The following is a 13,659-nucleotide window of genomic DNA, read 5'->3' on the forward strand; positions in this document are numbered from 1 at the left end:
CTGTTTAAAAACTTTTATGTTCATATTTGAAATCTATATGTGGAGATTTAATGGTTTGAATGATGTTTTTTTTTGATACATTCAAAGGTTATTTTAAAGTATTAATTCGGAGATGCGGATAACATTCCGGTATTTCATATTAATTGAAAAAGTTGGGTGAGAATTTTTGAAAATGATAAATTGAAAAAAAAAATTAATTGAAAAAAAAAAAAAAAAAAAAAGTAAATAAAAGATAAATTGATAAATGACAAATTGAAAAAATAAATAAATAAATGATTAAATTGAGAAAAAAAAAATTACATTATCTGTAAAAAAAAAAAAAAATATTTTTTTTTCTGAACGGGTTAAAAAAATTTTTTTTTTTTTTTTTTTGTTTATTTATTTATTTATTTATTTATTTTGACCTTTTAGTTATTTACTTTTTTATGAAAACTTTTTCTTTATCCTTTTTTCCTTTTTTTTTTTTTAATAAAAAAAAGATTTTTTTTTTCGATTTTAGATATTTGATTATTATTATTATTATTTTTTTTTTTCGCACGAATTTTTTAGGGTTCATTAATGTGATTTTTTTTTTTTGTGATTTGCCGTGCCGTTTTTACCAGCTTTTCCCCGTTTGTTTTGAATTTTTTAAAGTTATAAATTTTTTTACTAAGCCTTTTTAATATTTTGATTCAAAAATATATCAATAAATATAATAAAAATATACATATATATATATATTTTGGCGTTTCGCGCGAAAAAAAATGGGTGTCATTGGTCACGAGAATATCACAATAAAACAAATATATCATAACAAAATCACAAACTGAAATATAACTTAGCCAATCCTTAAAAAGTTTAGTATTTTTACTTTAACACCATTTTCAAACGCCAAATTTGGAGTCGAAGATTTTTTGGCAAGATTAGATTTAAAAAAAAAAAGATTTTTTTGTAAAAAAAAAAAAAAAAAAAGAAAAGCGTAACAAAAATATTATTACGAGTTTTTTTAAAAGATTATTTTTTTACATCAAACATCATTAAATTAAATTGTAAACAAGCAATTGATAATATTTTTTTTAAATAAAGTCAAATCATCTTTTGGTTTTTATTTATCACGAAAGAAAAGAACAAAAAAAAAATGAATCGAAAGTTAAAAAAAATTTTTTTTTACGAAAATGATAGTTTGGAGGTATGTTATTACACTTGGAAATAAGATGTAAAAAAAAGCGAATCAAAAAAATTTTTTCGAAGAGTTTTTTTTTTTTTACAACTAAATATGTACAGATAATTTTTTGGGAGAGAGAAAAAAAAAGAGAATAAATAATTATAAATTAATAATACCCTACACGAACTTCGGACACATAAGATTTTTTTTTTTTTTTTTTAAAATATTTTAAATCCAACAATAACCCACGTACATAAACCCACACCTTATAAAAAATAAATATACAAACAAATCTTAATTAATAAAAGACTAAACCTCTTAAGAAAGTTCAAATTTTTTTTTATACATAAAGGTTTTGCCTTTTAATAACCAAGAAATAAAAATTGTCCGTAGTAGTAAGTGTAAAAAGTATTATTTTTTTAAAAAAAGTCGGTTAATGTTTCTTCGGCTATTTCAGATTAGGGTCCCGGCGTTAATTCGTCGGACCAGATAATATAAGAATACTTTTGGGGAAAATAAATAACTATAAAAATAAAAATAATATATATTATTATTTATTTATTATTATTAATATAAAAAAAAAACGCGAAAAAAAAATTTTTTACTTACATTAAAAAAAAAATTAATAAAAGTCATTAGAAAAAAGTCATTAAGCGTCAATATTTGTCGTGGCATTTAAAGTTTCGCACGACATCATCTGGTCACTTGGAGAAGACATTAATGAGTTCAAATCAAATGTATTGTTGAACTGTATATAGTCGGGATATCCGAAGCCAAAGAAATCATAAGAGCTAACATCCGAATCGTTTCCAGGTGAAACACCCTCCATCATAAGATCAAAAGCTGGGTTTTCAACGCAAACATTAAATTCATGAGAATTTGAAGCATTACATGAAGAAGTCGTAGAATATTGTAACTGAGATTGATCATCTAATGAGGGAACATCATCAAAAATATATTCATTATATTCAATGTCATTTAAGTCATTTATGTCCCCACAAGAAATCATTGAGCTCCTTCTTGATTCATCAAAATAATCGATCGTACTAACAGATTCGATTGAAGACCGTCTTTCAATTTGCTGCGGTTGTTGTAAGAATGAAAGATCATCATTGGTTGTTGAAATAGAGTTCATTAAGGGGCTTGTATCGATGGCGCAGTCATTATTATTATTATTATTCGCGTTATCATTATTGGTCTTGTTCGCGTTATTGTTCAAGCTTGCATTAGGTCTCTTGGTACGGCGGCGTTTTTCATGAGGTCTTCGTGGTCTATATTTGTATTCTGGGTACTTCTTCATGTGTTCCATCTTTGCTGCATCAGCTAAACGTTGGAACTTCATTTTCTCTTCTAAGGGCTCTTTGTGCCACATTTCCCCGACTTGTTTAGATACTTCATTGTTTGATATACCTTCGTTTTGTGCCACTATATCAGGTTGTTTTGAACGACGGTATAAGATAAAGGCATTTGGAGGTCTTGGAGGCTTCTTTGGTTTTTGGGCTTTTGCAACCGATCCGCGCGGCGGAGTCGGTGCAGTAGATCTAGCTAACACTAATTGAGGGAACCGAACGTCGGACGATGTAGTAGTATTTGATTGATTATTATTTATATTAGGTAATAATTTTTGTTTATTATTATTATTAACGACGACCACGTCCGGCGCTGCCGCGTTCTGGTTTTGAATTTTTAGTTGTTGCTGATGTTGTTGTTTTTGATGATTAAGAAGCTTGCCATTTTGTAGAAGGTTTGCTACCGGTTGTAATGGAGAACCTCTTGGAATTAAGACCGGCTCAAATCCTTCTGGAATGAAGTATTGAGAACCCTTTCGTTGTTCGAATAAACTGAGGAGTTCGTCATGAGAAATGAACTGAAATGCTGGAGGCTTCGATGTTGTATCTGAACCTTTTACAGAATTCGAGGTCCTTGACGAAGCTGATGTATGTAAGTGTACGTTATTCATGTTTCGTGTCAAGTATTGTATCTTGTTATCGTCGTTCATTTTTCGTGTTTTGCTTTTTTTTTTTTGAATATATACAAATTAAATTTTTTTAAAAGCACGTTCTGTTATATATATATAAAAAAAAATTTTTTTTTTTTAGATAGGTAAACTAGCTACCTCAGTAACCGTTACAAATAAAGGGGTTCTTTTTTTTTTAAAAAGGGAAAAAAAAAATAAATTAAAGAAACTAAAAGAATAATATACAAGAAAGAAAAAAAAAGATAAAATAATGAACAAAATAGAAAGGGACTTTTTTTTTACGGGGAATGTGGCAACGGAAGAAGAAGAAAAGAAATAAAACGTAAAAATAAAAAAATTAAAAATAAAAAATAAAGAATTATTGATACAAGCTATGAAATGATTTAACGAACTGAAAAAAAAAAGCAAAATCCGAAAATTCGACCACTATTTATATAGTGTTTGTTGGAAGGTAGGAAGTAAAAAAAAAAAAAAAGTAAATAAATAAATAAATATATTAATATATTACTTAACTATTTACTATACTTTACTGTACGATATAGTACGATATAACAAGGTTATACACAAAAAAAAAAAAAATTATTAATAATAAAATAATAAAATAAAAGGGTAATATAAATAAATAAAATGATTGACAAAAGTAAAAAGTAAAAAAAAAAAAAAATTTTTTTTTTAATGTAAAAAAAAAATGTCAATGTAATATGTAGGGTTCAACAAGATTAGGTTATTTGCTTTTTTTTTTTTTTTTTACTTTAAAAGAAATTTTTTTTTTTTTAACACGAATTTTTTTTTCTGATTTCCTGAAATTTCAGAGAGGGTATTTATTAAGCTGGGTGCACATTTAAGGTCGATCAAAAATTTTTTGTGCAATATTTTATACAGTTTAAGGATACAAAATAAAAAAAAAATTTTTAATAATTAAAAAAAAAAAATTTTTTTATTTTTATAAGAATAATTTATTTTCTATTCTAAATATTCTAAATATTCTAAAATGAATAAATAAAAAAAAAAAAATTTTTTTTTTATATTTTTTAAATTAGTTTTATTTGCTATACACTTTCGGTAATTTTAATTTTCGAAGTTGGAAGATTTAAACTAAAATATATATTGCGATACATTTTATAAAGTTTTTCCCATTTTAATATTTATTTATATATATTTATTTAATTTATATATATAAATATATATATTATAATTTTTATATTAATTTTTTTTTAAATTATATGAAATTTTTTGAATTGCTTGTATAAAAAAAAAAAAAAAAAATTTTTTTTTATTCTTCAATAAAACAAACAATTCTAACATTTTATAATAATTGTAAAATAACGATTATATCTTCAAAAAAAGAAATATATTAATATATTTAATATATTTACAACTTTTTTTTTAAAGAAATTTGAAACTGTGATGCATACACATATGTGATCAAGAAACCTCTTAAACATTTTGTTATCCTTTCTTAGCGTGAATGAATTGAACGTTATTAAAGATTTAATTATCATTGGAAGATAAGGAAAAGCCACAAAAGATAATAATCTTAAAGCGAAGAATAAATATCGGTTAAATCTTTTCATAGACAATTCGTGATATGAATTATTAGTATTAGATTATTTTAGTATTTAGATGCAATATGTAAATTATCTAAATGATTAAATGATTTTAATGTTACAAATAAATAAAAAAAATAGTTCTAAATTTAACTTTTTTGATGATAAACTAGGAATTTATTATTAAAAATTTTTGAAAAATCTTAAAAATAGTTTATTTACGCAATCAACATTGACAAGCATAAGAGATAGACAAGTTTAATTAGTAGTATCACATTTATTAAATTATTTATAGAATATTATTATATTCTACTTTTAGTTTAAATTAATTTACCTATTTTTTGACTTGAAAAATAAGTTAATGACGATGTTGATGACGTTTTATTATTGTTATCAAAAAAGTTAAAATAAATTATTAAAAGAAACATTTTATTCTTTTCTTACGTGATAAAAGTTTAAAAGTATTCTGCAATCACAGATGAAGAATCTGCGAGTTATAAGTTAAAATCACAAGATTAAAAAGTATATTTATGAGACTAATAATGCAAGTCCCCCTCGCAGGGTCTTTTCCTACAAATTTGGTGTAACATTATCATTTTTCATTAATGGAAATTGATGTGTTAATTAAGATTTTGTGTAATGTGAAAAATTATCACATAATGTTCTAACTTTAGCTGATTTACTTAGCAGCTCAAACTTTTTTGAAATATTAAATGGTTAGTTGCCCAAATTTGTAGTCATTTTTTATTTCGTGCATATAAAATTTGAATCATTAGGCGTAAAAAAAAACTTCTCGTTAAGAAATTTTAATTCAACTCATATAAACAATTAAGCAAGATTTGTTTAAATCAGAATTTGGTATAACAAAAAAAAATTTTTTTTTTTAAAAAAAAATAGGAATTATGAAATTTTATTACATTACGAAATATTAAACTTCTCGTTAAGAAATTTTAATCCAACTCATATAATATAAACAATTAAGCAAGATTTGTTTTTCTTTTAATTTATCAGAATTTGGTATAACAAAAAAAAAAATTTTTTAGTTTTTTTTTAAAAATAGGAATTATGAAAAATTTTAATACGTTACGAAATATTTTAAACTGAGAACACAATATTCAAAATAACGTGTAAAATTGCTAAACGATATTTCAAACCGGAACTAAAATAAATTTATTTCAAACCGGATTGACTTTTTTTTTCATAAAAATAAAATTATGTGCATCCCCTGAAACCCAAATTCATCCAAAAAATTAATTTATTCCCACATATAAATAATGGTCAAACAAAAATAACCACACATTATTGTAAATCATCCGTCACATGTATCATGTGACTTTTGGTAATCGAAAAAATCGTTTGTTTTTTTTTTTTTAAGTTTTAAATACTATATAAGTATATTCGCCCGCGTATCACTACTCATGAAATTTCATGATATACGCGTCTCAAATTGTTCCCTCTCCCTTTGTCTTTATAATTTCATACCAACATGTTATTTTGAATTTTGAATCACGAGGCATACCGCATACGAGGCATAAATTTTGTAACATTTGTCTTTATGGTAATTTTAAAAAAAAAGTTTTATGGATCTGATTCCTTTTTTGATACATTGATACATTGATACATATAATAATATTTATAAATAAATTTAAAGTTTTTAATAATACAATTAAATCCATCCTCATTGTCATTATTTTAAGCTGATAAAAGTACTCGTGTGCTTGAAAAGAATAATTTTATTTGAAAAAAATTTACAATCTTACATGAAGTAATCTACATGAATATTGACTAAAATTGGAAAAAAAAAGGGCGCCAAGTAGTCCAATTATTTATTTTAAATTTTCAAATTATTATTTTTTTTTTTTTAAAAAAAAATTCAAGAACAATGAATCATTTTTGTATTGAATTAAAAAACCTCTAAATCGAAAAAAATTACATCATTTATACCAAATTATCGGGTTCGCTTTTTTTTATACCGCGTCAATTTACACCGAGTCAAAATAAAAATAATTTGGAAACAATTGAATAACCGCAAGTATTCTGAATTATAAACCGTTCTAAAGAAAATTTATTTATTCAATAAATGGTTTTTTTTAAACCGTTTGACCGTTTGTGTTATTGTTTAGTAATTATTCTTTAGCCAAATATTTGGCGAGTTCAATAAGGGAATAAAACTACGCCACATCGCCAAAAATTACTACGCCACACAATGGAATTTTACGAATTTACGGAATTACCCTTGTAAAATTTGTAATATGTAATTTTTAATTTTAAAATCAATATTTTGTAAATCGGATTTAATAGCCGGACTTCGCCTTATCTGGTATTATAATCATGATTCATAAGGATTAATTTTATTTTTGAAATTCCGATTTTTTTTTTTTACTTTGCCTACTTTGCCTACTTTGCCTATGAATTGAATGAATTGAATACAACATAAATACATTTAATTATGTAACATATTTAGATATATATATATAAAATAAAGTTACGTGACGTACGTGACGTAATACCTTTCTTTTACATCTAAAGTAAAATTACATTTTTCTCACGTTAATCACGCGCTTTACCTTTCTCCTTTTTTTTTGTCAGCAATGTAAATCCCAGACGCAACACCAGACGCAACAAATAAAGTTGTAATCAAAGACTAAATTAAGGAAAAATAAAATATATAAAAAATATATAAAAATATATAAAATTGTTACTTGATTTGTAATAAATCTCACAGAAAAATAATATTTGGGTTTGGGTTTCAGTCATGCTCTCTTTAATTCATCTTTTACCTAATATCCGAAAAAAACATTTAAGCATAAAGATTAAAAACAATTGAATTATTATTTCATTGTGATTCTGTTTTTTTAAGGATTAAGATTAAACTGTGTGAAATGTATGGATTGAATGGACTTTGTGTGAACTGTGTGGACTGTGTGAACTGTGTGAACTGTATGTGAACTGTGATCAAAAATATTTTTTCTCATTATAAAAATTACTTTTGGATTTTTGTTTTACCAATAATTATCAATATTAAGGGATAAAAATGATTACGTTAGATGAATTAATATGCCTTTAATTATCCAATGAAACTTGTGATTATCCGTTAGTGGATAATTATTTTTTCGAGTAAAATCCGAAAGTTTGTGATTCGTCGTAATATTTTATTTTAAACCTTGTTATTTCTCAATATATTTTTAGAAATAATAAACGGCACTTTATTAAGGGAAAATAAATCGATAAATAAAGTAATAAGGGGAAATGATTAATATTTGATTGGGTATTTTCATTATTTCTTGAGAAACTTTTTTATTATAAATAAATAATAAAAATAAAAAAGAGATAAAAGATTCAGTTACCAGTTTAAGTATATAAAAAATTGTATTTGGATAAAATAAAATAAAAAAAAAATGAAAAAAAATAAATAAAATGAAAAAAAAATAAAAAAAATGAAATGTAAATTTTGTATAATTTGTATACAAATACAAAAATGGCAAAGAAGGGAAAGAAAACTTTATTACAATGTAATAATACAATGTTGCCTGATATCGTAAATTTTTCGGTCATATTTCATGGATTATTAGGTCGTACAACTTATAGTTTTATAATAATTTGGGTAAGAATGAAGTGATCAATTAACCCATGTATGTATTCTTTCATTATATCCTAACTTGTTTGTTAAAAAAAAATTTGTTATTAACGAAATTAGGAAAGAGATATAAAAAGATAGAAAAAGGTTTTTTTTATCATTACGGATTTTACGAAATAGATAACCGACCATAAAAAAAAACAATGTGATTATTATGCAAGGGATGCAAATTATGATTTATAATCTTCGGGCCAGACAAGCCAGACAAAATTCTTTTTATAATGAAGATCATGACGTAAGATTGCATTATAACGAAACTGTTTGAATAAATTGTTTGAGCTTACTAATGAAAAGTATTTGAAAATGTATTTGAAAGTATTTGAAAGTATTTGAAAGTGTTTGAAAGTATTTGAAAGAAAGTATTTTAAAATATTTAATATTAAGTTATTTTTACTATAAACACTATTCCGTATATGAAATAGAAATGAAAGGTTTTATTGTGATTACGAATTTGGTTTTCCATTTACAAATTTGGTTATTTTTTTTTGTTTATTATATGAAACAAATTAAACTTAATTAGGCAAAAAATAATAAAAAAACCATTTTTTTCCAACTTTTTGTTGTTTTAAGCAATGCATGCATATAATTGAATTTTCATTTGTTTGCTATGAAAAAAAAAGAAAAATCATTTTGGTTAAACACGAGGAATGAGAAATCATCTGAAACGTTGGACAGTTCCGACTTCCGACCTTAAAATGTAATTATTGTGATGAAAGAATATCTTCATAATGGATATGATTATGATTTTCTTTTTCGCCACGCATACCGGCATACGTACATACAAAAATCCTTTTTCTGGAAGTAAAAGTGGCTTATCATAATGAATTTTTTAACATAATGGCTGTTAAATGGTTAAATGCGCCTCAACATTGTTTTTATTTGAACCATTTGAATCGATTAAAAAAAAAAGGATTTATTAGAGAATAATGATTGTCATTTTTTAATTGTTTTTCAAAATATACCAAATTAGAATAACTTTATCCGAAGGTCGCGCATAATTAACACGTAAACGTGCATCAAATTGAAAATTTTAAAAAGAACTCCCACGTAATCATACGTAATGCATTCAAAAAACATCGAGTAAGATTATTAAGTTATATTTTAGGTAAAAAAAATTATAAATTTGAAAATATTTGAAACACATATATGGTTTCTTTTAAATTTATCAAAAAAATTAATCTATATAAATATTACTAATATAGTAGAATTAAACCAAGTTAAAATCGTTATCTAACTTGATTTTGATCTAGTTTTTTTTTTTGTGAACCCTTTGCTTTTATTTTGATACTTTATTCTGATTAGTGGATAAGATGTTGTTCATTGATGTTAAAAGATAAAAATCTAAATTGTTTAATTGGAAGACAAAGAATTTGTTTATAATTTGTTTGCTCAAATAAAATTTAATGTAATAATGTTTGTTGGTAATCTTTTTCTTATCAAATATTTTTTATATTTTTTTTTTTTGTGTATTCTTCGCGCATCTTCTTATGATTTTTTATTTTCTTGAATTTCTCAGAGAATTATTTGTTTCTTATTGTTCTCATTATTGAATAGAAAAAGACCTGAGTTAAAATGCATCCCTTCTTTTTGATCTTATTGAATTTTCCAAAATTATCTTTATCCATAAAGGTCAAATTAAAAAATACATAAGCGGAGATTAATTTTCCACTTTAAAATAATGCTTCTCGCGTGTGGAATACACATTATCATGCGACGCGAATTAATTATTTTATTTTATTTTTTTTTTCACAAGTAAATCTGATTATCAATCTTTTAAGACACGAATCGATGAGATGCAAATTACGTACATTATTAATAGTATTATACCATTTTTTTAAAAAAAAATCATCACATTAACTCCTTAAATTTTTCATTGAACCTTTCTCTAAAAAGGAAATTGTTTTTTTTGTCTTGTTAACCTTTTTCTTATCTCTTATTTTTCATAAAGAGAAAACCATTGTAGAATTCATCCGAATATAAAGTACATAAATATGTATGATATGTATGTATTTTTAATTTTTTTAATCTTTAATTCCGACTATTTTTTTTGAAGATATGTAAAATATGTAAAATATGTAAAAAAAATATGTGAAATATGAAATATATGTGATTATATAATAAAAATTAACAACGAATCATATAAAATCGGATTTCCCAGTTTTTGCCATTTTAATTTTATAAATTTTTCTTTCATTTTTAATATTTTTTTTTTTTAAATTGGGTTATAATAATTATCATTTTTATTTACTTTATTGGAAGTATCTCTCCTTACATATTTTTACATATTTTTTAGTTTGCATAAATTTTGATTTTATAGACAGCTTATTTTGATTGAGATTTAATCGTGATAAAATTTATGATAATCTGACTACAACTATTACAACTATTACAACTACTATTACTACAATATTTTTAACATATTTTTAAAAAAATTTAAATGTTTTTTAAGAACAACTTTATAAAATTAATTCTTAAAAAAAAAATTATATGTATCTTTCGATAATAAAGTATGATGTAAGTTCGGTTAAATATTTAAGAGATCGCGTGATATGCGCAGTAATGATAAACTAATCCTGCGCCCTTTTCCTAATTTTCCTAATTTTCCTAAATGTTGAGATCATATATGCATGCAAACTTATATTAGCATTTATGTAAGGTACATATGGACATATTGTTAATTACATGATTTCACCGTAAAGTTGGTCTAGGTCGCATAATTGGTCACAGGAAATTTCAGCAAAAATCATGAATGCTTTATTGTGATTTATTGTTTGTGTAACATCGACGATCAGTGATGCTATAAAAAGAATCAATGGACAACATTGTAATTTATTAATTCTCTTCTTTCCCATATTAAGCAAATCTAGGTACACGAAAATTTCTTGATTTGATTTTTAACAATATAGATTAAAACAATATGCCTAGCGAAAGAAAACAAGAAAATGAAAAATGTAGATAATGTATTAATATGTCATAAATAACCGATAATGATATTTATATAAAACCATGTGTAATAATTACTTGCTTCGTTTAGTTATCTATATGAAACACTCACAGGCCAAGCCATTTTAAATTATAATAATCCGCTGCTTATCACCGAAAGGAAAAAAAATATGAATGACTCTAATTTTAGTTTGCTTCCCTTGTTTTTCTTCTATTAACTCATTCGAGAAAAGAACGCCTCCTCTTATTTTTTTATGATATTCCGATACATAACATGGCAGCAAAATTTATATCCAATCATTACGGATAACTCCTATTCAATAAATTTACTTTTTTTGTTATTCGCATTAATTTTTCAACTCCGCCCCACGATTTCCCTCTTTAGGTTTTCAAAATAAAAAAAAAATAATTTTTTTTTTTCGTTAAACCCCGAATGAAGAAAAGGTAATTCTAATGTATGTTTACTAAAAATTTTTCTTTTTGCTTCTACATATTTCCCCCAAATTCCCCCACAGGTGTGTTAAAATGAGTGCCCGAAACGCCGAGAAATTTCACACTAAATTTATATCTACTTTTGATCTTTATTAATTTTACAAATGAAGTTGATTATTAAGTACGGAAGGTTCTAAAAAACTTATTTTTTTTTTCCTAAAATATTTAAAAGTATTTATCATTATCAAAGTCATATATGAAAAAAAATAAAAATAAAATAAAAAGGGAATATCGGATGTTTCTTTGATCATCCCTTTATGGTTTAACACGTTTTTTAACGCACTTTTTAACGGATCAAAATAAAAAAGATAGTTAATAATCATTACAATAATCATAATAATTTTAGTAATTTTGATAAAAGGTTTGATAAAGTTTATTTGATTATCATAATTTTCTTTTGCATATTGCATAATTTACATAATTTACATAATATTTTCAATTTAAAATATCTGCATTTATTAAAAAAAACTTTTTTTTTATTTTTTTTCCTTTTTCTTTTTTCCTTTTACAAGTTATAATTAAAAATAAAAAAATATTTATTTTTTTTCTTTTTTTAAATTTTTTATTTATTTTTTTTTCTCTTTTAGGTTAATCAAATAATTTTTTAAAGTTTAATCTAAATAAACATAACAAATACACCAAACAGTACATTTTAAATTAAATTTAGTTGAAACGTAAAAAAAAAAGGATCTTTTTTAAAATAATTAAATAATTTAGTGTTTTATTTATTGCGTCTTTTTCTCCTTTTTTTTTTTTTCTTTTTCTTTTCTTCCAAAAAAAAAAAAATTTATATTTATAAACTATTCATTTATTTACCTATCCATTTATTTACCTATCCCATTTATTTATTTATTTATAGAAAGAAAATAATGAAAAAATTAATTTAAAAATACTTTTTTATTTTTTTTAAAATAATTTTTTTTCTTTAATTTAATACTAGACTTTTTTTTTTGGTCTAGAAAGTTTAAAAACTTTTTTATTTGTTTCTCAAAATAATAAAACTTTGTTAATTTAACCAAATTAATTTAACAAAGAAAAACTTTAAAAAAATATATATATATACTTTATAATAATACTATATAATATGATACATTCTTTTTTTTTATTGATGCTTTAAATTATAAATGTGTCATTGGTAATTCCGCTTTCATTATATAATAAATTTCCAAATAAAGAAATACAATAAATTAAAAACATAAATAAAAAAAATTAAAAAGTAAAATTTAAAAAAAGATGATGGTTAATGATCGTGTGAATATTACTTTAATATTTTAAAACGCGTCTTTTTTAATTCAACACAACGCATTTTACGTAATATACTGTACGTTAAAGCATGAAGCATGTTAAAGCATGTTAAAGTTTATTTTTTGTAATATAAACATTGTCACAAAAGTTTATTTACACAAATTGTGACGGAGAGAAAAATAGGATAATAATATTAAATAAAAAAAAAACATAATTCATGGATTCACGGAACAAACTTAGTTCCATAACATAATAGAATACTTTATTTGTACTCGAGCGGATTTCTTTTAATTTATCCAAAGGAAAGAATCCGAAAAAAATTCATTGATGCATAAATTTAAGTATTATAAATTAAGCATCATAACACCAAATAATTAATGTGTCATCCAAATACCAAACTATTGTTTCCTAAGATTTTATGCAATTTCTTTATCTTATCTTTTATTCAAGAAAAAAATCCATAATAGGGATTTAGATGTTCCCATCTAATGGTTGCGATTTGCGAATTAAAACAATTAAATCTAAAACCTATTTTATTTAATTTAAAATGTTAATTTTGGCAATGAATATCCGTGTTAAAGCTGTACGAAACAATATAATTTTGAACAAGTGAACCAATTCAATCAAATCTATAATACAAGTTTCGAATAATTATTGTTATTTCTTATTACAA

The 13,659-nt window shown here is 23.5% G+C and overlaps 1 protein-coding gene across 1 annotated transcript; it reads right to left on the reverse strand.

Moving 5' to 3' along the window:
- Positions 1-1,056: 1,056 nt before the first annotated feature.
- On the reverse strand, positions 1,057-3,515 carry OCT59_022605 (uncharacterized protein). Its single transcript, XM_066144881.1, has 3 exons — positions 3,261-3,515; positions 1,754-3,156; positions 1,057-1,667 (listed from the first exon to the last, which is right to left on the reverse strand). Exon 2 carries the CDS (start codon positions 3,141-3,143, stop codon positions 1,794-1,796), a length of 1,350 nt encoding a protein of 449 aa, XP_066006299.1. The 5' UTR covers positions 3,144-3,156; positions 3,261-3,515; the 3' UTR covers positions 1,057-1,667; positions 1,754-1,793.
- Positions 3,516-13,659: the final 10,144 nt, after the last annotated feature.

Source organism: Rhizophagus irregularis, chromosome 31, assembly GCF_026210795.1.
Source record: "Rhizophagus irregularis chromosome 31, complete sequence".
Lineage (NCBI taxonomy): Eukaryota > Fungi > Glomeromycota > Glomeromycetes > Glomerales > Glomeraceae > Rhizophagus > Rhizophagus irregularis.

Excerpts from the sequence above, each read along its gene's own strand:
- OCT59_022605 (XM_066144881.1), bottom strand. The coding sequence starts at position 3,143 with ATGAACGACGATAACAAGATACAATACTTGACACGAAACATGAATAAC.